Raw genomic sequence first — 26,497 nt, 5'->3', positions numbered from 1 at the left:
ATGTGAGTGAACGACCCGAATTTCTTACCTCATTTCCATCCTTGACTTATTCCCTATCGGATTTCTTCGTTGTTAGAACCTCCGAATGAATATGTGTCTATTGGGATTTATTTCGAAAATACCTGACTACGGAATTAGAATTAGCTAAAGTCCAATGACAGCCTTTCATTTCTCAGTTTACCGTAAACACTGGAAAATAACTGAAGTTGTGAGGATTTATTTTATATTCAGTTTGGTTCAAACTAAAATCAAATTTTAGTTTGAACTAAAATTTGATCCAGACTTGTTTGAAGTATGGATGATTAATAAACAGGTGATTTACGATTTTTTGCATCAGATAACAATATCTCATTAAAAGTACAGCTCACCTTAGTGTCAATAAAAACGCATCAATAAAAATTTGAAGTGAATCCTTTGAAGTGAGTTGATTTGAAATGAGTCTTTTCGTTCATCAATATATCACTCCGATACTTTCAATCTATAATGAGTTGCTATTCTTCGATTTAACTTCTACAAGTACTTTATAGCTGCAGTGGTCTGTCCTTTGAAGAGGATGCTCTCTTCCTTCTTAAAATAAACTTTAATCTGTGCTTCCACAGGTATCATTTCTACAGACATCATCTTGTTCACAGTATCAATGATGATGTGGACAATGTTTGTCTCTCATTTTACACATATTTTAGAGAAAGAGAATTTCAAATTTGATTTGACTTCAAAATTTGCAGTGAATACCATTCTAATATCCTAAATTGAATCGTTTAGAATATTTAGTATACAAGTATTTACGACTGGAATAAAAACCAATAATTTTAAAATATCAATAAACTAGTCTATAGAAACGTCGAATTTTGAATTATATCTAACTGCAAATATCTACCATCTTTCATGCTTTCTGTATTTTCGATATTGTTTTGCAAGCAATCTTTTCATTCTATTTCTTGTCCATCTATTTGAATTGTAAAATTTACACATCAATTATTTATCATATATTACTAAATAAGGGAAGCTAGAAACATACGGGATAGAAATAAGTTGTTATTAAACTGTAAGAAACCGAGACTTTTCGGTAAAGCACTATTAAAGATTTTCTGTAATCTATAAGATATTAAGAATTGAATCTTCCGGAAAATTACAAGCAGGAACTGTATGATTTTTGCTAATTTTAATATTGTAATGGGGAAAGTTTAGAAGTTTTAGTTAAAATAATGTTAAAACTTGTGTAGTCAGACAACAGAGAAGCATCAATATTAGTTGATATCTGCGAAGAAATGTTGTTGCATTCCTGTTATTATCATTTATGCAACATTAACTTAGCATAAATTTACAGACTAAAAATGAAATGTTATCAGTGAATTAATTCCAAAAATGGATTCCCAAAAGCGCAATTCTTCTCTTTTTTGATGAACCACAACAGCAGTTTTCAAGATATCTGTGACAATATACCTCAAACGGACCACCAACTGCAGCAAGTACTGTACACTTGTTATTCATGAATCATTAGATTCTAGTAATATGGTAGGTCAGATGATTGGTATCTATTGCCTTCCTGGATTTATGCTCCTTAGGCATGCACAATGCAAAAGGATTAGTAAATATAAGAGGTCAAAACTGATGCTACACTTTTGGCAGCCTAAATTCTTTAAGGATCAAATACTCAACAGTGCTATATGGTTTTTCATTGAGACAAACCGATTTTCCGATACATCTTATGTAACAAGATATAGTATAGGTGACATACATTGATCATCTAAAAGAAGCTGATGATGTTTCCGTTTGTGCATCATAAAGTTCAGAAGGAACCATTTGTTGGTCTGTTTGAACAGTAAATCTTCCATCTAAGATTATTATTATCGAAATTAAGAACGCTATAATTTTTAGAATTTTGTACTTTTTTAAAAAATTCGCATTTAAAATTTACCTCATTACCAGACATTAATAAATTTAGGAGACGCTGACGATAATTTGGTGGTCCAATGCAGTTTGCTTACCCATCATTGCTATCATCGGTTTAGTCTGCAATCTTCTTAACATTCTTATCTTATCCACTCATCAGCACGGCGTATTCCATCCTGGTGAGCAATTTAAACAATTTGATTCATAACAAATGATTCTATCGTAAATTGTTTGATAACCTAAATAATGATCATATTGAATACCTGAGTGTACTGCGTTTGAAGGATCATACTATATAGGTGAAACTTATTTTTGAAATAATACGGTATCCCAAAAAGGGTATTGTATTTCCAAAAATCATATACTTCAAAGGTGATACTGATAATGGTTTGCTATAGGGATTCATTATTAGCTCTAGCTGTTTGTGATTGCTTATTTTTGGTGTCAGCCACAATGGAAGTGACACCAACCAGCTTATCAACGTTGTTTACTTCATCATCTTTCACTGCTGTTTATATTCACTCAGTACTGTACGTGCGCATGTTCGTGTCCACGTTTTATAAATCATCGATTTTGTAAGTTATACTTCTGCTCTAGTTTATTCTGAATCAGGACGATGAAAGTTACTCTTCAAGCCAAGTTCTCATTACTGCTAACAATAATAGTCCCAAGTGACAATACAATAACAGTAATTTCAGATTGGTAGTGATATTTAATCTGGAACGTTACATCTATGTTTGCCATCCGTTACAATCGCATAATTTACGCTCGAATCATACAAGTCGTATTGCTGTATTTGTCTAATAGTATCATTGATATGTTCCCTGCAATGGCCTATGTGCTACAGAATTCGCTCATGCTGGGACAATCATCTAAGCCAGCATTTTTATGTTATTGGTCTAAGCGATAATCCAAAATTACAGGTAAATTACAAATTCTAACTAATCATCATAGTTGATAGATGATAAGCAGTGTTGCATTCTGCTATAGTTACAATGTTTGGTAATTATTGATGGGTGGTTGATAAAATAATATCTAATCTACCAATCAAAGTTCATTCTTGCAACCTTTTTTGGAAAAAAAAAACTTCCCCTGTTTTTATTATAGAATTATTATCGGTTGATGGATTATTTTACTCTCATTGCATTCAACGTATTGCCAATTGTAATCCTTTGCACAATTAACAGTCGGCTAATAATGACAATCTGGAAAGTTGTTGATCGAGATATCAAAACACGCAGTAGCTTGACAAGTGATGACATTGATATTGATAATGTGGATGATACAAGAAGTTGTACAATCACTCCTACGAATATCACTACAACAACAAGCATAAGAAGCAATAATGCGGTCATTGAGAATGCTGCTTTTGTTACGGTGAGTGTACTTCTCATTGCTGAACAAATAAAAAACTGAATATGTATGCAGTCAAAATTTCTTGAACAATCAGCCAAGAGAAGACGAAAAGAAAAATGAAGGGACTTCCTTTCCAATTTTCAAAAAGAATTTTACCACTTTCTATCCCGTACGCAAACTAATTTAGTGACAATTTATTGGCAAGTGTCACTCTGCTTGCTAAATGTAAACTAACCTTAAGAAATTCTCAGATGATAAACCGATCTTTCCACTTTTTTACAAGTAGAATCCTTTACGAAGTAAAGGACTTAAAATCCGAAATTTTGAGGATGCTACAAAATATCAAAAGTCAGTAGCACAACGTTTCAATGCTAACGCGATGCTTTTTGCGGTTGTAATCATGTTATTGATATGTGTTGGACTACAAGCACCGGCCCGATTACTCTTTAATCATTATGGAAAATATGATTTGACAACGATCATTTATATGTGTGTCACTCAACATTACCTTTCTCACTTCTACAAAAAACCCGTGAATGAGCAGGAGAGGGAACAAAACCTTATGTTCAAGAAATTCGACTATTTCTATTACTTCATACTATATTTCAAACAAAATATGTTGATTTAATAGAAGCCCGATTACTTCCGATCAATGAATACTTGATGATGATATTATTATAAACTTCCAAGGCATTCTCTCCTTCTCAATGAATTTTAGCTTGTTTTCCTCAATGCTATACTGAATTTCTGCCTTTATTGCTTGGTGAGCAGACGATATCGTCAACTATGATGGAAACACTCAAAGGATTCATTGGAAAGATTACTGAAAAGTATATTATTAAATCCTGACATGTGATGAACAACCATTTTGCTTTTCTCAATCTGTTATTTGATAAAAAAAAAAAAAGTAGAATGAGACAGTAGTCAAACAGTACAAATATGAAAAGATACCCTTACTTCATTATCTTAATTACACATTATCATTTCAGATACTGCTCAACAGTTAGCCAAGAATGCAGAGCACGTAATTCGCTATTACGTGTGTGAATGCAACCAACAGATGAATGCAAGTATGGAAAATATCGAAGGAAATTTATACTGTTACTTGAAGCATAATCTGAAATCCAAAAGCAAAATGATGGAAACTGGAGAAAGTCTTGGAAGATTACGGAACTTTTGATTTTCAAACGAATATCGAGAGGGAAAAGGAAGATATATCCAGTTAAAATCTCAAACTGCATGATAGACTAGGGCCATACCAGAACAAATTTATATTCTTATTCAGAAAGCTGAGAAACTCGGAAATTTCCAAGCAAGTGATTTGAATTCTAGGAATAATCAGGAATGTGATTTACTATTTAGCGATTTTTTTAAATACGCATTTTCAACACTCCAACTCCACTTTATTTTTAATTTGCAGGTGCAGAAAGGAATACTACCTTTGTCTGCTGGATTTTAAAGCAGAAGGAATAATAAATACTACTAATAACATAAAATATAATACTCAGTTCAAATAAATATGAACAGAAAAGATGTACTAATAAAATCATCACTGTTAGCTTGTTTGATCAAATATCATTGTGAACCATTGTATTCGTCAAAAATTAATGTAAATGGAAAGAGCAAATCATCCAAATTTACCCGAGGCCTGTTTACTTGTTAACTGAAGCTACGTATGATGTCGAAGAATATGTGAAATAAAAGGATATTGTTGCATAAGAAATGGTTCTGTACATATAAAAATATTACAATAACAAATGATTAGTTGAAATCATAAAGTTATAAAACAAAAAGGACAGAAAATACACTGCGGTTAAGCGAGAAAAGAAATGCATAGATATAAATTCGAACGAAGACAAAATTCAGTGCTTCATGCCAGATCAGTGTATCTTCAATTCATTCTGCCCGTTTTGTGTAATTATTTCGACCAGCGAACCGTTTGGAGGTCGTGATGGAAGATCTAAAGTCCATTCATGCAGTAATTCTGCTATATAATTAAGTGACGTCCATCTGGAATATTTCAAACTCATTTAGGTTTTTTTTTTTTGAATAAATTCAATTTGGTGATGGAAAAATCAAAGCAGTAAAGAATAACAACAGTTAAGCTCGGCAATTGAATTTCATAATAACTAGCAAAACACATTCATTGTTGATCCATTGTTTCCAATTGCTTTAAACTATTATTCGTTTTTTAGAACTAAGACACAATGTGTACCATATAACTCCTTCAGTTTTGAGAATCTAATATATTTCCACTTCGAATTGCAACTTTGGGAATCTACTGCTAGTTAAAATTAGAAAATATGAATTACTTGTAAGCAACATACTTGTCTTTGAAAACTTACGAATCAGTATTCGCTTTCGGCATCCATTTACGATTCTGTGCAGTATCTAGCATTGTTGGCAAAAGAGCAACAACGGTAGATTTATCAGGCATCCCAGATTTTTTGGCAGCAAGACTTCTGGTCAGTTGATGTACTGCGGCTTTTGCCATACCATAGCCCAACATTGCTGACGTATCTTTCAACACCTGTGAGTATGAAGTTTTCAGGATTCAAGACTAAATCAGAAGCTAGAAAACGAATTGCAAACTAGTTTAAGTTGAAATTAAATTAACTTAAATGGATTCGTCTTATTCGAAAGCCAACGTCTTCAAATACTTCATTTATTGCCAAATAGTATTCAAAATCCTGCTGATGGGAATTTTGCTTTTCTACTTGGATAAAGGAATAAGCTCACCGATGCAGCACCGGTAAATTGAAGAAGACCACCATTTTTCAAATACAACGCAGCAATTCGAGCAGATATAGTTGATGTCCATACATTTTGTTTCCATAGAATTTCCGAATTTTTAATCATATTCTCACTGTTGGCACTACCACCAGCCCAACCGCCTGCTACACATAATATTGCATCCAGACGCTCACCATTCAGTGTTTCACCGATACTAAATAAGCCTCATCTTTTGTAAATACCAGTACTGACAGTAACCAAAGTGACTTGCAAAATGGCACTAGAAGGATACAGTATTACTTCTGCCATTTAAGCTTATTTTCTAGAATAGTTTCCTGTCATTTTCTATCATGAATCTCGCATTCATAGATCAGTTAAGGGAGGAAACTGTAAAAATTGCAAGGATTGTTTTCTGGAACTCAAAATGAATAAGCACAGTTTAGATTTACGATTTGAGAATAAAGCCTTCCTGTTCCGTCCACGATGCGTCCTTGTTTACCACAATATTTGCATCAGCCGTTTCATTCCTCAGAACGTCTATGCTTAATGCCCACTGCAAAAATTAAAATTTAATTCGTTCTGATATGCTTCTTAGCAAATATGAACGAGACACTGCTAGTTTTTATTAGCATTCGACACAAAATGACTGACCACACAGTTCTCATGTATCCAATTGATTCCTGTTTGTAATCATAATAATTTGTAAAGTAATAAAAGAAACTGTTGCCTCCAATATAACCTAAATAAACTGGGAATTTATATATTCTGACAATGTTCAAAAAATCCATAAGAACGTCTAAAGCAGATAACTTACAAAGTTTTTACTTTTGAAATAATCAACTATTACTGAACCAAGTCCTCCACGACCACCGTAAACAGCAACACGTGTCGACATTGAAACCAGCTCTAATATCTCCCAAATCAATGAGTATAGAAAAGGAAATATTGTCGATTAGTTGTCCTAATAAACTGGATCAATAACTACGCACCTTGAAACAGGAAATAAGTAATCGAGAACCGACAGGAATGAAAAATGCAGAACTCGAAGCATTCAGATATTACAGCAGACTGACACTATTTGAAACGATTTAAACTTGAAAACTCTATTCCTTCCTTGTACCGCACTTCCCTATAGACGGTAATACCGGGAATGAAATCTTCAAATATGGCTCAGCAAAAACACCATTCAAGTACTCCACTCTCAATTAAATTCATACATCAATTTGAATATTTCGAAGAAAGAAAAGATAATAGCTCAAGTTATTGCGGAGTAAAGCAAAATGCTACCTTCCGAAATTTATTCTTATTGCAGCATAGATGTCGTTATATGGGACATTTCCATTTCAGGAAATAAGGAATGGCAATGCAATGCCCTAATGAACAATAATTGCAATCTCATTGCATAGCAGCTTTCTCGTTTTGAAAAAAGGATCGATAATAATTTCACACCCTTACTAAATTACTGGTAATTTACTAGCTACTCACTAAGTATTCTTTCAATATGTTAAATAATGAAAGTGACTGCAAGTAAGTTGCTAATTACCAGCATTGAGAAACTGAATATATATAGTAGGCCGGGAATTACTAGCAATCTAACTAAAGCTTGCAGTTCTGCTGCAACTGCAAGTAAAATGCCTGGATATTGTATTATGCATCTGATGATTTTAAAACACGGAATGAACCCATTGTTACTGCAGGTTTATTTTACCTAATGTGCTGTTAACATATTATTAATCAAATTTCCGACCATATAATGGTTCAAATCTTCAGTGGCTGTAAATAAGTATTTAGACACTAATACTTTTAAATGTGCTTCAGCAAATTGATCCTTAGTCATTTATATTCAACTTTCTCAAAAATAATCACAAATAACACATAAGTAACTTGAAAAAACTCATCCCAATAACGAAATATTTCACGTCATCACTCCTCTATTCTGTTCATAATAAGCGTACGACGAAACTTTAGTTTGGCATTATCCCGTATTTCAATCATTATTAAAGAGAGAGCGGATAAGAACTAAGTTTAGGACTAGAGTACTGTAGCACGTGGTATATAGCATTTAAGGTGGCAATTCACTTTTTTCTATTTTTAATCTACCCAATCATCTGCGCCAGGCTTTCAGCAGGGATATACCGAAGTCAATTAATAACATCTGGTAAGCCATGCATAAAATCGCTTTAATCAGTGACGTCATCTAGTATCCAAAAGTATACAACTACTTTGTTGCAACCTGGGTTTCTTACTATACGGTTTCTTCATATGCTTAAAGGAAACTACTAAAAGAATTCTAACTTGATATTTTTTCCCAAAGGTGACACATCAAAGATATAATTATGTACAGCTGCCTTCAATCTGATTTATCTTATAAATATTCTCTTAGGCAGAGTCATCATCTGAATCCTCAAGATCCAAATTTCTAGCATCTATTTGCAAAGTCAGTAACTTCGCTTCCAATTCCACTTCTTCTAGGTCTAACTGAACATCACTTTTTGTCAAAGCTAAATGGTTCAACTCGCACTGTAACCATGAAAGAATGTCATCCGAAGTACACTGAATCCATAAACAATAATCAGTTGTAAATAAGTCATTCAACAGATAACGATAATCGCCGCTTGTTGATAAAATTATATGTACATCGACCAGACACTGTAGCAACGACACCCTGCCTGTAATGAAAAATCGGACGTATTTTTTAAATTCCATTAGTCCTTTTAAAAGAAATTGAAATATTAACCACCAGAGTAACAATATAAGATGTTTGTGTCCAGGGAATATCAATTAAAAACATTAATTCGAACTTTTTAAATTCAAAGAAAATAAAATTCTTAAATTTACCTTTTTTGAAGACAAATTTCAAATCGTTTAGGACTTTCATAGATAAATCCCAATGCCGATAAAGCGGGAAGCATAATGATCTTCTTACAGCACCTACCACGGATTCCTTTACTGTCCTCCATTTCACCAAATAACTGAGAGTAGGACTCAGTTTTGTAATCGTCCAACCCAAAAAAAGAAAAATAGAAGACTAATAAATCAGTTCCTTGAGAAGGATAACGACGTTACCAGTATACAAATTCGAGGGCTACTATAAACTTTATATTCATCCACTAAAATTAAAACGAAGGAAAAACGGTCAAAATTTATGCATTTCTCATACAAAAGTAAGAATTAGAAGTTAGAACTCTTCTACATCCACATTTTTAGTTTAATACAACGCGAATTGGTTTTTTGGCTATGCATCCAGTGAACTAACGTCAAAGTCCATTCCCAAATATATCTCAGGTGATTAAAATGAAATGATTCTAAACAAACCAGATTCAGAGGTATGCTCGCCGCCAGTTGTCCTCATATCATATAAATAAGCGAAAACGATATCTATCAGAGACAGTGCAACTGCTTTTTCTATACCTGACGAATACTTAGGAAACAGTTTTCTGGGCAAATCCTTCAAATGATCACGACTTTTGAAAGACAAATCAAATGTTGTTTCAGGATATTCAAACTGTAAACATTCTTCCAGCAAAGAGTTCTTCTCAAATAGGTCAGCACTGAAAAAGTTATCTCACAAACTTACAAATGTAGGTTTATAGATAAACATGAAACATTGTTCGGAGGAAAAGGAATGTATGAAACCTTGTTGGGAAAAAGGAAAAGGAAATATATATTAACTTCAGAAAAGGAATCCCAGCTTTAATTTAAATTTTACACATATAAAACGTACATGTAATGCTCGGCGTCGAACTTCAATTGATCATGCCTTAAACAATCCGTAAATCTTTCGTCGATCAATGAACCTTCAGGATCTTTCAAATCCAAGAGATTACCAATTTCTGTACTAAATTTCCCAATAACACCACGACGACTATAAGCAAAACCATAACCGTAGAGTTTGCATTCCTCATCCATAAAATCATCAACATCCGATATTTGGGAATTTTGCGGTTCATCTGAGAAATTGGCCAAAATATCTGCAGAAAGTGACGTAGCATGAATTTCGCTATACATTTTAGGCAAATTTAGCCTGACGCATGGATGTTCAAGTGGATAGAAACTCATGATGACAGTCATAAAATGAACTTGATAAGCATTAGTTAATTCGGCAAAAATGAATCAGATAATACCTCCACTCTCGTCAGTTTCCTCCACCAATCGTTTTGCATGTATATCTGAGGGTTTCAGCAACTGATTCACTAAATCCAAATTGGGAAAGAATTCACCAACATTTCTTTTCAAAGCCTTGAATGTAAATGATCCTAAAATAGTCAATTATCTAAGAGAAATAGAGAAAGAAGATAGATCATTCAATCAACGGAAGACATACAAACAAATGATGAACTGTTGTTGTTTAAGAAAAAACCTTATAGGAAACGTGAAGAAAGATAATATATTTAGTAATCTACAATACACTTAATACTTTATGTAAAGCGTTCCTTTTACAAAGGAACATTTGTTCTTAATTATTATGCACAGGTGTCTTGTACCTTAGAAATGAAATCTGTTTGGGATCATATGAAAATTCATACAGAAGAACTATAATACTTTAAATGGATCAGAGAAGATGAAGAAATGGAACTGAAATTTTCAAAGATAAAAGAAGAAAGTTTAAAAGTACTACAGACAGAGAAAAGCTTTGAATTTACTCAGACCATGTTAAATTACACCATTACCTACTTATCAGATCATAAATAGAGTCGAAATCCTTGTTGAAAATATCCTCTTACCTTTATCACAATCATACGTACCCTCGATATCGTCCTCAGCTAATTCACCAGGCAAATATAACTTTAAGAAATATGGTTTCGAAGTGAAAAAGAACTGCAGATCACAATACTCGGCCTCGGCATCTTTCACATTGGCATAGGGTGCATGGATTTGGATGATAACGTATTCTGGCGTTTGGTCTATGTGGAATACTGGCGTTAACATCCCTAAAAAATGCAATTCTGTAATTTGTATATATGCTTCTAATAAGACAGAAAGAAGCATAAAATTAGAATCTATCACTTGAATTATTCACATTCCAAAAACAGTTTGTACAATAAAAACACGCAAATGTCATAATCCGCGTTTTCAGTTCAAAGCCGCCGTTCATGTTTCATTAAGAAACCAGAACAGCTTGTACAAACCCTCAATTGTGACACAACTTCGCAATGTACGCCTTCATCTCAGTAAACACGCTAATCTTATGCTTCTACATTTCGGGGAACTCAGCCTGATCTTAACTTACTCGTAATTCAGGAAGAACGGTGTAACATTTACTAAACGATACGGCAAGCTGTTTTTCTATATTTCAGCGCATGAAACAGGAGTTCCACTACTATATAGAATTAGTATTAGTTTTTTAAAGAGAACCAAAGACAGGAAAGTTTTGAGAGTTGGAATTGTGAGGAATACGAATTCATGTGTGAGGAACGTTTGGTTCGCGAAGCATAAATTGAACTATTTCTCTATACTATTTAGGGTGGCGAAGACTTACATTTTTGCTTCTTATCTCTAGTGACTTTTTATCGAATGCCTATGCAAAGGAAAGTATTCAAGAAACATTTGTAGAGAAATATACGTGAAGGATTAATACGAGAGAAATGAATATGTATATAGTTACACATATATATTTCAGCCTCATTAAATCGATGGCACTGCGCAAAGTGCGCAGTAATTTGGATCGTTTTTTTGATAAAAGTCTGACAGATTTGATTCGTGGGATCCGGAACAACAAGGATAATGAGGTCGGTGTTAGTTGTTGTTTATAACAGCGACAATACATAATTCATTTATGAAGTAGTAAAAACAAGACTTGGTGGAATTATAAGCCCATCTTCTGTCACTCTTTGCAGTTATATCGTATGTTTAGGCTCGGTATATCGCAGCATGTATTCATGAAATCAAGATGGAACTTCGACAAGATTCGGTTTTTGTTAAGGCGAATGCGATCGAAAAACTTGCTTATGTATGTCATTAGCATTTCATCGACCTACATTTTGAAGTTAATCGTGTGAAAGGAAGTCTCGAAAGAAAGACTTCTGCTGACAATTTAGTATAAGGGAAACAGAATCTGGAGGATCCAGTAGTATGTCATTATTGAATTGTAAACCATCAGGATGAATCACGTCAAAGGTTGTTCAGAGAAACCGCCTATAAAGTCTAGTGTCAAGTCGTTATTTGTTTACACATCATGATTAGACAGCGTAATGTTATTTGTAATGAGATGGTAGTAGTGGTGCGTGGAGATATTTGTGTGTTACTTATCGCTAGATTATTTTGCTATTTACCAAGTAGGTAATGCTGTCTCAGTTACGAGTTGCTGAACATAATAAGGTGCAAGTTTTAGTTACAAATGATGGGATATGACATATCATGGGCATCATTCAATATTATTGAAGTGATGGCGTCAACGAAATTTACCGAGAAACGAATCGGGTAATTTTCATAATAATATTTGGATGTTTAACAGAAAATTAGAGGGAAATTTAACATAAAATTGATCGAATAATTTTTCACCAATTTCTATGACAAGTAAACGGTAGCTTCCTCAATTCGGTTCCTTCAATAACAACAATGAACTTTTATGAATCTTACTTGGACTTATGGCAGTTTTATTTTAATGGCTTTTCGAAATATAGAGCATGTTTTGTTCTCTGCAAGCCATTTTATTGTCGAACCCAGAACAAACTCATAACCTAACACTTTTTTGGTGCCTATACGGTGCTTATACAATTGTATTTTCTCGTCCTTTGTTTAATTTGGCTCTAACAACTGCCATATTCTAATCAGTTAAGTTTTTAAATCTTGTTTATTTGTTTTTTTCTTTCCAGTTACATGGCAGCTTCACAGTGCTTCCATGATGGTACCGATGTTTTGATGTTGACTACCAATTTAATACGAAAAGATTTACACAGTGCTATTATGTACGAGACGGGTATAGCACTGGGATCATTTTCATGTTTTGTTACGCTTGATTTGGCTCGAGATCTCACGAATGATGTTGTGAATCTTGTATGTCAGCATTTTCAAGAATGAGGAATGTTTCCTAAAAAAACCGTATTTCATATTTAAGAAATATGACAGGCTTTTGCGTGTTCTGAAGGCTCTTTTTTACTGATTTTGAAACAATGTAATATTTTTTGTATTACAAGGTTAAGACTGAAACTCATAATAACATAGGGCGAAGTCTGTAAACTACTGTTTGTTTCAGCTTTCTTCTAGTCGACCTTATGTACGCAAAAGATGTGTATTATTATTGTATAAAATTTTCCTGAAATATCCAGATTCTTTAAGGCCTACTTTTCCACGGCTGAAGGAAAAACTAGAAGATTCGGATCCAGGTACTGTAATTGATTTTCTCTTTCAAATGTAATTTTAATCGCTATGAATTCACTGAATTACTGCATCTTTTCAGGTGTACAAAGTGCTGCAGTGAACGTTATTTGTGAGTTGGCACGAAAGAATCCTAAAAATTACTTAACTTTAGCCCCTGTGTTCTTTAAGCTAATGACAACCTCATCGAACAACTGGATGTTGATTAAAATTATCAAACTGGTATGATACATGATCATATTGTCTGCAATGTTTTTTAATAACAGCTTGGTAAGCTCTGGATCAAATTAGTTGTTCTGGAATGTCGGTTTTTTCTTTACTTAATCTAAAATGGTAATAAAATTACCAATGAAGAAACTTCATATAGTTGCTTTTTGTAGTTTGGTGCATTGGTACCATTGGAGCCTCGTCTTGGCAAAAAGTTGTTGGAACCACTAACGAATTTAATCAACAGGTTGGTATTGTTTACACTTTTCATTAGCTTGCTATAAACTGCCTCTTTATGCTTACTCACCAATATGTTATTAAAAATTTGTCACTCCGAGAAATGACTAGTTTTCAGCACATCAGCAATGTCACTGTTATACGAATGCATCAACACAGTTATTGCAGGTGCGCATTTTTAATGTTTTAAGACATCAATTTCGAATAGTACCATTTGAAACAATTAGATATGCTGATAAATGTAAAATCAGAGATAACTTGTTATGGTCTTAAAAAACGGCGATGACTTGTTATATTCTTGAGTACTAACGAACTAGATCTCAATGATTTTTGAACTAAGAGTTTGGGGCCTATTATCTCAGCAGTTCTTAGCGTTAATGCTGGTTTCCAAGCTGACGTCGTGTTTCCGCTTCATCTTAAAATCATCTAATAACTCATAACTAATTTTTGAAATAATTACTTGGTACTTCCTAAAAGTTTTAAATTCACTTGCACTTACATTCACCAATAAACAGGTACAACTGTATTTCAGTATTAATAAGTATATCGTCTGGTGTACCCGGTGATCATACTGCCAGCATACAGGTACAACATTTGAAAGCTTTGAAGTTTAAATTAGGCTCCACAGTGAAATGATTTTACGGGTTTTAAATCGTTAATCACGTCTATTTGCATGAATATAACGAAGTAAATGCTTCTTATGAAATTCATATGAGAGTAATAGCTCTTTCTAAAAGTTGATGTACAACGAAATTTATAAATAGATTGACATTAAAGTATTTCTATTAATCGATGCTTTAGTGATTATCGTTTTTGAAATTCTTGCATTTTACAGCTTTGTGTGCAAAAATTAGGCGTGCTAATTGAAGATTCTGATCAAAACTTGAAATATCTCGGTTTGCTTGCAATGGGAAAGATTTTGCAAAGACACCCTAAAGCGGTCCAGGCTCATAAAGATATTGTGTTGCGATGCTTAGATGACAAAGATGAAAGCATTCGATTAAGGTTTTCGCTTTGTTTTGTTGTTTTGCACCAAATTTTTACTAAAATCAAATATAATAGAAGCATGTTTGTAACTCGTGATAGTGTTTGAGTATGAATAGTTTTAAGTATGAATAATAATTGATCTTAAATTCTATCGACTCCGAAATTATTTCATTATGGGAAATATGCTACTTGAAAAAAATAGCTTTTAAGAGCATTAGATCTTCTCTATGGGATGGTATCCAAACGAAATATCATGGAAATTGTGCGAAAACTAATGGATCATGTTGATGCTGCAGAAGGATCGTATTATCGTGATGAGCTACTCTCACGAATTATCGCAATTTGTTCGTACAATAATTACCAATATATTACAAATTTTGAATGGTAATGATTATTTTGTTAACTTTTATTTCAAAACTTCAATAAACTATCGTATCAGGCAATAGGAAGTCCTTTTTGTACACTGCAACTTTGGGTAGGGAACTCAGAGGAAGATCTACCACGAAAAATAGAATTAGTATAAGTTAGTGAGTTACGTATAATAAACTTATGAAGAATTTATTCTTATTATATCAATTATTTCCAGAACTATTTGTAACTTAAACTTTTGTTGCTTTTGCAAAATAAATCTACACTTCTGTTTGTATATTCAGATGAAGTAAGATGTTTAAAAATTTAGTTATGATTCATTTCCATAACTCTTATGGCTCTTCGATTATTGAGTTGCAAAGTAATGGCTCTTCTGTTACTAGCATAAGGTTTTTCTTTTTTGGGTTTGATAACAATCTAGATAATGATTTAAATTATCGATTTTATAGGTATATATCAGTTTTGGTAGAATTAACAAAAGTGGAAGGTACAAAGCATGGCACAATGATTGCTGAACAGGTGTTTATTTGATCATGCATTCATAATTATACTTTTTCTCTCAAAATGTTGATTTTCTTTAAATCCTAAAAAAAATCCTGACCGATGATGACAAATTTGCACAGTTCTGCAAGTTATGCTGGAGACAGATGATCGATACTGAGGTCACTGGTACTTTTTCGGCCATTTTCCTAAAATAAGAAGCTGATATTTGCCTCTTTCAATGTCATATATTAATTGGGATGGTAGTAAAATAGAACAAAATGTCATTGCAGTCAATCAGAATAAAATGTTAAAGGAAAATTACACACTCGAGAGAGGTTCCTCGATTATGTGATTTCTTTTTTTATTCCCGAAACTCATTTTTTTTCGAGAGCTTTTTCCCGAAAATTTGATGGTTCAAGTTTTTCTAAATTAAATATAACCTATTGGAGATGCTTGATGTATCAGTACGCGTCCAGTCGATAAGGCATTTTTCGGTGTCTCAAATGGCTTTACTTGTTGAAAATGCCCATCTTCTGCTTGCTGGCAGTGCACAGCATCGTAGCAATATGTGTGAGGTGCTACTAGCTGCAGCATGGATTTGTGGTGAATACTGCGAGTAAGTTTAATGAAATTATGAGATTTTGTCTATGAAAGCAAAGAAAAAGAAAGTAAGAATGAACTTACTATTATCATTGTTAATCATAAACTCTCTGTAGCTTTCATGCCACAAAAATATCAGTTTTTTTGAACAGTTTTGCAAGTTATGAACTGTTTCAGTTCACGAAAAATGATTCATTGAAATTTTGCTACTTTGAGGCATCTTTGCAACGTTCAAGGTGTACTAGAAGCCATGCTCAAGGCCAAAATACCAATCATGCCAGGACATATACTGAGCGTTTACATGCAGAATATTGCCAAACTTTATGCGGTGCTTCTTACAAGAGCTGAAGCAGAGAATGATTGGGATGGAATCGATAGTTTGGATAATTTATTGCTGTCCAAATTGCCTGAATTTGTATTAGCTGATCATCTTGAAGCGCAAGAACGAGTAAGTTTGTGAAATTTTATGACGACACTGGCATCCCGAAACTTGCTGTCACACTTCAAAAACAAGTAGGAAGAATAATCTTGATGTTTAAAGAAGTACCCTTATGATATCGAAATCATGATACCGAAATCATCATGTGATTTTTCCTTATACGTTCTGATGAGACAAGACGTTTATTTCTAAAATTTTCTCAGAACTAAATCTGTAATTGACTATTAATTTTTTAGGCATGCACTTTCTTGGCTGTGTTGAAGATCATAGAACGCTTTCATTTGAATCATGAGAAAGTTGGTGAAGAATTCGCAAGGCTTTTCGAAGGGGAATTAAATCCAGTTGCTGTGAAGGCACAAAAAAAAGTTCCGATCCCTAAAGGGTTTGTTTCTGTCTTTTTTAGCTTTTTAGATACTTTTGAGAAATCCAAAAGATTATAGAAAAACCCAGCTTCGAATGGTACTATCACTTCAGGCTAGATCTGGATGCTTGGATTCATGAACCGGATTTGGAAGACGAAGCTAGCGAACCTGAAAATGGAAATACTTTTGGAAACATGGCACTGCGTCCAGAGTTTGCTGGTTTTGGTGGTCCACCCAGATATAGCAGTGATGAAGATCATGATTATGGGAAAAAATTGTCAGAAACGAAAGCAAGCAAGGGCGAAATTAGTGAAGAGGAACTGAAAGAGGTATTTGCATTTTTAAGCACTAGTTCTTCAGGTCTTATACCTTTTGAGTATGTTTCATTGGAAAAGATGTGCTATCCTTAGAGTCTATGACAATAAGTACTTAGGTATAACTGTTTATGTAAATATCTTAATCAAACAATCAAAATGTAAGTTTTCCATAATTATTTAGAAACTTGGATATTCTTAATCATTTTTAGTCTGCAGTTTTGGTTATCCTTTGATATAGCATATGAAAAGTTTGAGTTATGGCTGTCAACCGATCGGAAGTAACCTTGATAAAAGTGGAGGGCATTTGAGTTCGTGGATAAATGAATCAAAGGTTATAAGATAAATGATAATATCTGATCTGAATTTAGTTATTGAATTTTAATTTATAATGATTTATGGAATGACTTTTCTTATACAGAAAAATTTTAAAGCTCACTACCGGCATAACTGTGTGATGAATTCATTTTAAGCGCCTCAAACAACGACAAGCTGAAATTGAGAATAATCCCTATTACATGAAAGGCGAAATTAAAAGTAGTGCTTCCAAACGAACTCCTCTTGGTACTGTAGAAAGACCACTGTCGACTCCAGATCTGCAGAGCCCCTTAGAAATACCCGGTAAGTTTTTATTCCGAATTTTTTAAAAAGATGTATAGGACAGCTTGTTCTATCCTTTACTTAAATCATTTTTTTCTCCAGTCTTTTTCAAAATTAATGAAATGCGCAGGAGTTACGAAAAATTTGTTGTAGGAGTAGTGGGACTCAACAAATACATGGAACGACAGCAGTCGACGCTATCATGGAAAACTGCAAAGAAAGAAAAAAAGAAAGTTAAAGGTCGAAAAAATAAAGTTGATAAAGAGATAAGTTCTAGTGACGATGATGATATTCCAGTAATCCATCAGGTACGTGCCGTATACGTTGGAATGTATCACAGTTTTAAACGATATGCACTTTACGGTTTCAGCTCACATTAGCTTTATTTGCACATGTAGTTTATGCAGGCAGTTTCCATGAAATTATTAAAGTCTCCCAATAATTCATTTTATTCGGCTCAAAAATTGGCTTACTTAACTTATTCCTTATTATATACTGAGGAGCATGAAGCTAGATTTCATGAAATTGCTCGAAAAAATTCTTGTACTAAGCTTAGCTTTCTTAGGTCAACAGAGGGGAAGGTGAAATGCCTGAAAATGCCAAGTCAACTGACGAAGAAGCCGCTGGAAATGAAGTTCGTTGTATTTTTTAGCCTTCAGTTTAATCATTTGGGAGTGTTTTGAATATTTTAAGATATTTTTTTGGTATTTCAAATTTTCTAAATATTTTATAAATTTTTTTTGGAAATTTTTGAGTGTTTTGAATTTTAAACATTTTATGTATTTCAAATCTTAAATGTACATTAAATATTTCAGTCATGATTTTTAGTAAAATTACTTCCTTGTTAAATTCACTCAAGAGCCAGACAATACAGATTCAAAAATAGTGATTTGTGAAAAAAAAAAAGTATTCAGAATGAAGTGGAAGATATTTACAAAGCACTTGATGTTAACTTGGAAGAACCTTTGAAAGCAGATGAACGAGTGGAAGTGCCCTATGCGTACACGCAACCACGACCACGTATGTTAGATTTATTTGGATACTCACGAGCAGGGACTACTAATGCTTCTGATTCCCTCCGGTCTTACAATGACACATCATCGTTAGAACGAGGCGAAAAGAAGAAAAAGAAAGTAAAAAAGATGGGATCCAAAGGAATCAGAGAGAAGTGAGTAAAAATATTGCATTATCTTTCAGCGAGATTGAAGAAATCTTTAATAAACATCAAATCTTTTTAATTATAAGTCCTTTCAGAAGAGAATCAAAAAGAAAGGAGCTGAATGGTTCAGGTACTCAAAGCCAAACTGATACAGTCCACACCGAAAGATGGCTGAATGGTGTAGAAGCTAAAGGAATTGCTACGAAAGCTTTGAAGAAAACGTCAAAAAGTTCTGGAAAAGTGGGTGATCTGATCAGTTTGCCACTAATTTATTTATCCTGGTATTGACAGAAATAACTAAAGCTATAGTTCCTTCTGGGAAACAGTTGCACTCTTATCTTTAGTTTATTAAGTTGGTAACTATTAAAAATCAGTTTGTATTCGAAAAATGTTAAATATTGCATGTTTATGGTTGTTATTCTGACAGACTATTTGTTCACTTTCTGTTTTGTTCAAAAATTGTACTTCAGTACGAACAATCTTATAAAATTTTAGAAAAATGGTTCAAAAACTGGGGGTGGTAAAAAAAAAGGAACGTTATTGAAGAACCAATTGATAAGGATGTGTATGAAGTAAGTTTAGAAAGCGCAGTTAATAGTTGTAATCTAATGGATTTCACTTTCTAATGCCTCCTCTGCTGTGTCGTATCTGGATAAAAAAATACTGTTCTATATATATGTTTTGAAATGTGGAATTAGGCCGAACTGTCCGAACTCGACCACCTTTTATGAAACGATTATTGACACTCCTGAGCATAGTAAGTGGAATGATTGTGAGAAATTTTATTAGAAAAGCTAAAGTCTTAAAATTCATGTGAATTTGCTTTCCATTAATTTGTGGAAACGAATGCTTATTAATAATGGTGTAGAAAATAAATTTTCAGGCGGCTTCAGGTATTTGTACTCCAAGCAATCCTAATTTGCATTTTGGTTCGAGTTCATCTAATGGAGCCGTAACACCGCATGAGGATTCTTCTTTGCATCATGCGAAAGAGCAAGAAGCAAAATTACGATTAAGTTCTTATAGAGTACTGGGTGAAACAGAAGATTTGAAATTGGTTAGTACTTAATTTCTATTTCTTGTTTATTATAAGTAACCACGGACAGATTCAATCAATAAGCAGACGGAGTAGTTTAATGTTTAGCCTGCAAGAACTTTTTTTTGTAACAGACGTTTATATAAGCCCTAGCATGAAGTTGTATGCTATTAGGAGACATTGTGACTAATCCTTTTTCTTCTCTCACTAAAGTGGATTTCTAGTTTGAAATTACATAAAGAATATATTCCTTTTTTTTCTTTTTTGGTAATAAATGATCTAGACCTTTAGTAGAAAAGGTTTATACATTCCATCAAGTATTTAAATTCCTGGCAATCGTCCATGGTGTTTTAGTACAGCGTCTCTATAATTTTTTAAACATAATTATCTCTTCTAGACGTATGAAACACGAGTGTCAGCCGATGATGGAAATCAAATTGCAGTTGGAATCGTGTTTTCAAACAAAGGGCACAGTACGCTACGTAATTTGGAAATGAATGTGTTGGACACCATTAATACACGTTTATTACGTGAGGAGGGCAAATCATCCTTGGTAATATTTCTCATAACGTTGTTTTAAATGGTAGTGAATCATGTATAAAATATTGCAAGATGAGGAGAAAGGAGAGGAGAATGTGTAGTACGACTTCAGCGTTGCATAATATCTCCTTGAAGCATTTTGTTTTTCATTCTACTCAAAGAAATATTCTAATTACACACACTGTAACCATCCTTTGGGAGGTTATCTTCTAAAAAATATCAAAACAGGGAAGCCATCACCATTTCTTTATGATTTTGGTTCAGTTTTACAAGATTTCATAAAATTTATCTGGAATATTTGAATGGCTCTACTTCTGATAGTGATTTACCAACTTAAATATACTATCTCTTTTCCAACACAACAAATTGTTCGTTGCAGATTATGTAGATTAGTGAAAAACCTCGAGACATTTAAGCAAAGAGACTGAAAAACCTTGACTTGCTTTTTTTAAAGTTAGTTTTCTTGTTCAAGCTGCGAATGTTATTATTCATAAATATAGTAGCTTAATCGAGAAATATAAATTTCAGGCTGGGATTCCACTATCGTTTCAGCTTCCTGCCGGCGTCTCCGCTGAACATGTTTTTAGATTTTCAGTGAAGGCAATCAATATGCCGCAGAAGTTAAGAGGCAATTTAACATTCTTTGCAGATGTAAGTTGTGTAATTAAATTTCAAAGTCTGCTTAAAGTATAACTATATCAACATTTTCGGAAGGACTGAACGAAATACGTGTTATAGCTAGTATAGTCATGCATAATTCATCCAGTGATTGCTTGTTTAATTAATCAGTTCGCTTTTAGCGTAAAGGTGGAACTATTCAAGATAAACTAGATTTCCATATTCTAATGCCAGCAGTATCTTTCCTTGTGCCTGCCACCATTACAAGGTACGTGTTTCGAAAAGAATCAGGCGATGTAGTAAATGAATTAAGCGACATCTGTTTCATGTGTTCATTCTTGTCGTTTCTGGATAAGAAATAATTCAATGTTTTGACGTCTTCATTGCGTGTAAAAAAGGCTCAAATTCAGAAATAATCTTATTTTGAAATGCATAAAAATAGCAATTTTGATTTTATCTTTTTCTGGAGGGTTCGGTTTGCCGTCTGGTTTCCGTGATTTTTTTTTTTCCAACATTGAACTGTCAATTTCATAAGCCCAGATGAAAAATTTACACGTGCACATTTTCAGTGAATCTTATGACTTGTTATTAAGTTCAAACGATATGGGCTATAAATCATCCGTACAACTAATTACCAGCCTTTCGTGGAGCACAGTCTTGAAGAAAGTCTACTTCTTCGCTCATCTCAGTGGTAATTTTTGCTTTTACACAAATAAATTGTCTTTTTCCATACTCTGTGTACTCATATTTTATTTTGCTACTGTACCTTGCCTTCGTTGCCTCAGGTTCATGTATCATCCAGAACTAAGTCCTAAACCTCTCTCAGAAGTAATTTTATTAATTGCCGGAAATGAGCATTCACCAGCATTTCATATATAATTCAGAATGTATCCGTCAAAAAAATCCTTTTATCGGACCCGTCGGTTGAGATCAGTAGATTTGAAGAAAGTCTAAAAACACTATTTTTGTGGTAGAACATATACTAAGGAATATATTTGCTATATAAATTTATTCGAAATATTTTTGAGAAATATCTGGTTTAATCACTTTCCAGTCTCCATCTTATAAACTTTATTGGATTATTTTTTGTTTTATATAAAATTTACTGACGAATTCTTTGCAGTGGTGAAGCAGAATGATACTGTAGCAGCACTGTATGCTGAAACTATAAAGGCTGAATCAATTTGTATTCTGATCAAGCGGCAGGTCACTTCCTTGTAGAAAATTTATTAATGCGTGTGTGCTTGTCCTTTTGCGCAATCCAGTTTGTTTTATTCTTGAACATATTCCATCTAATGGAAAAAAAGAGTCTTGGAGTTAAAATACAGCGTTTCATATTGAAATTTTCATCATTTGAACCTGAAACGTCCATCTAGCTCTTCGAAAAAGCTCTGTTTGTGCTTTCACAAATAGTACTTGTTTTTAAATTTTAATTCATCAAACGATTTGACTCGGAACATTGAACCTCTCATATATGTTATGAAGGGAAAAAAATCGAGGACGGGGAATGATGGAGAATATAAAGGCTGTTATAAAGAGTTATTTTTTGTAAATCACTTCGTGAATTATTCTTCAGGGTGACAAAATTCAAATCGACGGTCGGTGTGGTGATCAGCAATTGATCTATGCAGTTGTCGATGAATTACGCGAAATAGTTTCTTCATGAATAACACCATAAGTAGTGTGTTCCTCTGTTTTCTAGCATTAGCAGTTATGTATTTCGTTAGTCACTGTGATTTCTAAAAATAACTCCTCAGAAATACGCTCTGCTAAAAAATGTTTCAATTTATTGCGTTGTTTCCTTTCTTGTTTTTTGAACTGAAGTAATGGAAGCGGATATATGAAGAAATATTCAAATATTTTCAGCCTTTCCAGGCTTAGAAACACTGGTAAAAATTATATCATTAATCATTCAAACCCTTTTAGTTGCTCTCTTTCTTCATTCTGCGTATATTTATTTTTAGGCTCTCCCAGAGGCATTATATCTTGAGCTTGCGATTGAACTGCTTGTTAATTTTTTTTTTTTTTAAAAGTTCTTTTCTTTTGATGTCTGAGGCTTCATTTTACTTGAATAAGAAACATGTGAACTATTGTTTCACTGAAGGTGATAGTTCTCGACATTGTTTTAAATTTCAAAACGTTGGAGAATTCTTTTGCCCAAGGCCAACGAAAAGAGTAAAATCATAGAAGGATTTGAAAAGTCTTTTCATGCGAAAATAGTGTTGTCTGAAGATATGTTGCTATAGTAGGAGTTTTTTCTTTTTTCCTTTTTTTATTCTTGCAATCTCGTTTGGTTTTCTTGCATTCTGCTAAGTTCTATAATTTGCATTATTTTGACAATTTACATTACTTTCTCCATTTTAATGACTTATTTTATTTGGTCGATGTGTGCGTCTCTTTCTCATTTTTAATCTCTTAGCATTAGGTCGCAGTGGTTAAGATCACTTATCTTGGTGACCGATGATTGCATACTTTCCTTTCGCTATTTGTTACCCTTAATTATTATTCCGATCCATGATCAGGTTAATATTATAGCCATAAATAACCTCCTTGAAATTAATGAATTTTAATGTTTCGAAATAATTTTTTTGTTTCAACACTTTTAGAATTGCATTAGATCAATTCAAGTTTTTCCTCAGTGCTTCATACTCTCCTCTTATTTCACTCAGATCTTTCTTCCTCACCGTGAGTGGGTGAAGTCGTAAGTTTACATCATTCAGATAAGCTTCCAGTAAGAGGTCAGTACGAATTTTAATCTTTCAAAATCGGTAATTGTACTTTCTTTTCTGTTCCGACTCCAAATGATTTGTATGAATTTCTGATCGTTTTTGAAATCGGAGCCCTTCATCGACTATTTCTCACCATTTTAGTTGTATAAAATACGATGATTTATGTTATCTGGAATATCTTATTTCTCTGTGTTCTACAACGATAAGTTCTCAATTCGTGATATTGTTTTTGGTTGTTGGGTGGAGCAAAGTGATAGGTATTATTGCTTTAATATTTATTAGATGATTCAAGAAGTTAGCTTCTTTCGGTTTATTCCCGCTTTGGTTTGTCAAATATTTTTCGGTTTTTTTCTTTCAGGGACTGAACGAACTAACAGAAATAATTTAATATTCCTAAAATGTTCCACTTTTCCGCTACCTATTCGATTTCTTCGTGTATTCATTTTAGTCTGAATATTTTATATATCGATGTTGTGATAGTATTAATCATATGCCATTATAAATAATGCATTTTGGATGTTCTTACACAGTTTACTTTGCGATTTATGGGTATGTCATATTTATCTGAGATATAATCATGCATTATTTCATATGCCATCTTCTGTTAAACATGTTACGATGTGTTTTGAAGTGAGATTGAAACTAACATTAGGATAAGGTACTGGTGAAAAGTTTTTTTTTTTTCTCAAGCTGAACGAGAAATCAATAGAAGGTTGAAAGTTTATTCTCAACCTTTATGCTCTTCCTACAAGTAATATGGTTTCCTGACTATTGCTGGAATGATCATAACGATTTGGTACAGTATGATAACTGAAGCAGTACACTTCCGCACATTCGGAATGGGTATTACTTCTAACCATTCTAGCTAAACCTTTGATGTCTTAATGCAGTATGTTTGTTATTATAAATCGCTTCCTTATACCCTTATGCTATTCAATCCTTGAATTATATTTGATAAAATGGGCGAAAAGGGAGCAATGGGTGTGCGCAAATTCAGTTGGTAACTTAATGTTTATTGGTTATATATGCAATGTTTGTAGTCCTCAATTCCAAAACAACAAATCTGAGTTTTTCTTTCATTCTTCTAATCTAACTTATCGATTACAGTTTAAATAAATGATATAAAAGAAGTACAAATGCCTTACTTGATATACAGTACTCTTGAATACATACATTTCGAGCATATTCAAGAACTTTCCTTTGTCATTCTAAATGACATTTACGACAATTAGCCTTATAGCATGTATAATTCGCCACTTTTTTCTCCTCCTTTTTGAGAATTTATTGATCTCATCAAAAGACGTGTTTTGAGAAGAAGGATAAGTGGAATGGGAAACTATCATCCACACATCGATATTGGTTGGGGATGTTGCTTGGTTGTTTGTTAGCTTTTACTACTACCACTACTACTTGGGAGGGTGAAGGAATGAAGAGTTGAGAAAGGAAGATTAAGGATTTGGACTTTATACAAGGTGGGGGGTATTGTGTATTGAATCCCTGAGCATGAACATGAAAAGTAGTATGCAAATGGAGTGTATTTTATTTGCAAGAAGCACGAAAAGTCGAAACAAGCCTAGAAACCCAGGGACGTGAAAAGTATTGTTTAGTAAATTGGCCAGCGATTTTTTCGCTTATTTCAAACCACTGATGTTGATCCTTCTTTATTGTTATCCTTTACCATGTTGCTGTTATGTTATTGTATCAGCACTATTATCACAATAATAATATTATTATCATCATTACAAATAATACTGTTATTACTACTAATACTGTTACTACTACTAACTTTTAACAATACTTCTGATTGCTATTTCGATTATCGATTATTGTCCAGTCTTTTTCCTGGGAAAAAAATGCTTGTTTGGAAAGTTTCCTTAAATAAGTTAGCGACACAACCATAAATCAATAATTTAATCAAAACATATCACATCCGGTGCGAAACCTTCTAGCTAAATTATACCGGCGGTAATGCGAATATTCATCCAGTATCGTTTTCCTTGCTGCGTAATATAAATATCGGATTTTTCGAGCATTCGAGGTGGTAAGAAGAGAAAAAGAAAAAACTATCCAAATTTTTGTCTCATAAAAATCTCTTCAATAAACTTTCTCATTGACAGGATAATTCCTTGGCCTATTTTTAAATCAGCTACAAACATTGATGGCAAGCGACACTTTATCATAAAATATCCGGACTATTAATCGTAGGAAGCGGTAATTGTCTGAGACATGAGAATGATTGTCCTGTTTTCGTGTCACACACATTCTCATGTCTCAAACACTTAGACTCAACGAGAATAATTCTTGTTCTTTCAAAGAAAGGAAAAAATGAAGAAGTAATTAGCATCCCAAGTGATTAAGAGATTAAGCTTTCCCATTTCATCCCTAAATAATTTGCATTAAAAAAAGGCCAAATAGGAAAAATATCTATCAATTTCATTATTTTTTATTTATTTATTTATTTTTTAATCCTTCTTTTGATGGGAAATTGAACATTTATAAAATAAGTTAGCATGACTGC

At 33.3% G+C, this 26,497-nt stretch overlaps 4 protein-coding genes across 4 annotated transcripts; 2 read left to right on the top strand and 2 right to left on the bottom strand.

The window, feature by feature from the left end:
* Positions 1-2,677: 2,677 nt before the first annotated feature.
* On the top strand, positions 2,678-3,877 carry LOAG_02548 (hypothetical protein; the record flags this gene model as incomplete). Its single annotated transcript, XM_020446039.1, has 3 exons — positions 2,678-2,816; positions 3,001-3,270; positions 3,578-3,877. Exons 1-3 carry the CDS (start codon positions 2,730-2,732, stop codon positions 3,875-3,877), a joined length of 657 nt encoding a protein of 218 aa, XP_020303570.1. The 5' UTR covers positions 2,678-2,729.
* Positions 3,878-5,129: 1,252 nt separating this feature from the next.
* On the bottom strand, positions 5,130-7,094 carry LOAG_02547 (dihydropteridine reductase-PC; the record flags this gene model as incomplete). Its single annotated transcript, XM_003138084.2, has 5 exons — positions 6,797-7,094; positions 6,432-6,535; positions 5,989-6,196; positions 5,595-5,779; positions 5,130-5,259 (listed from the first exon to the last, which is right to left on the bottom strand). The coding sequence occupies exons 1-5, from the start codon at positions 6,875-6,877 to the stop codon at positions 5,130-5,132; spliced, it is 708 nt and encodes a 235-aa protein (XP_003138132.1). The 5' UTR covers positions 6,878-7,094.
* A 1,267-nt stretch (positions 7,095-8,361) lies between these two features.
* Positions 8,362-10,923, bottom strand: LOAG_02546 (hypothetical protein; the record flags this gene model as incomplete). Its single annotated transcript, XM_003138083.2, has 5 exons — positions 10,707-10,923; positions 10,107-10,238; positions 9,707-9,953; positions 9,298-9,533; positions 8,362-8,651 (listed from the first exon to the last, which is right to left on the bottom strand). Exons 1-5 carry the CDS (start codon positions 10,909-10,911, stop codon positions 8,362-8,364), a joined length of 1,110 nt encoding a protein of 369 aa, XP_003138131.1. The 5' UTR covers positions 10,912-10,923.
* A 692-nt stretch (positions 10,924-11,615) lies between these two features.
* On the top strand, positions 11,616-23,020 carry LOAG_02545 (hypothetical protein; the record flags this gene model as incomplete). The annotated part of the gene is made up of 28 exons (XM_003138082.2): positions 11,616-11,711; positions 11,837-11,932; positions 12,314-12,402; positions 12,798-12,978; positions 13,178-13,307; positions 13,382-13,521; positions 13,680-13,753; positions 13,862-13,911; positions 14,276-14,328; positions 14,579-14,748; positions 14,941-15,114; positions 15,549-15,618; positions 16,032-16,198; positions 16,399-16,630; positions 16,858-17,003; positions 17,096-17,312; positions 17,771-17,918; positions 18,051-18,205; positions 18,463-18,531; positions 18,812-19,065; positions 19,152-19,296; positions 19,940-20,113; positions 20,490-20,645; positions 21,161-21,283; positions 21,433-21,518; positions 21,820-21,941; positions 22,374-22,456; positions 22,827-23,020. The coding sequence occupies 28 exons, from the start codon at positions 11,616-11,618 to the stop codon at positions 22,914-22,916; spliced, it is 3,690 nt and encodes a 1,229-aa protein (XP_003138130.1). The 3' UTR covers positions 22,917-23,020.
* Positions 23,021-26,497: the final 3,477 nt, after the last annotated feature.

The sequence above is a fragment of the Loa loa genome (genome assembly GCF_000183805.2).
Source record: "Loa loa unplaced genomic scaffold supercont3.42, whole genome shotgun sequence".
Taxonomy (NCBI): domain Eukaryota; kingdom Metazoa; phylum Nematoda; class Chromadorea; order Rhabditida; family Onchocercidae; genus Loa; species Loa loa.
This window is presented reverse-complemented; position numbering and strand designations above follow the sequence as displayed.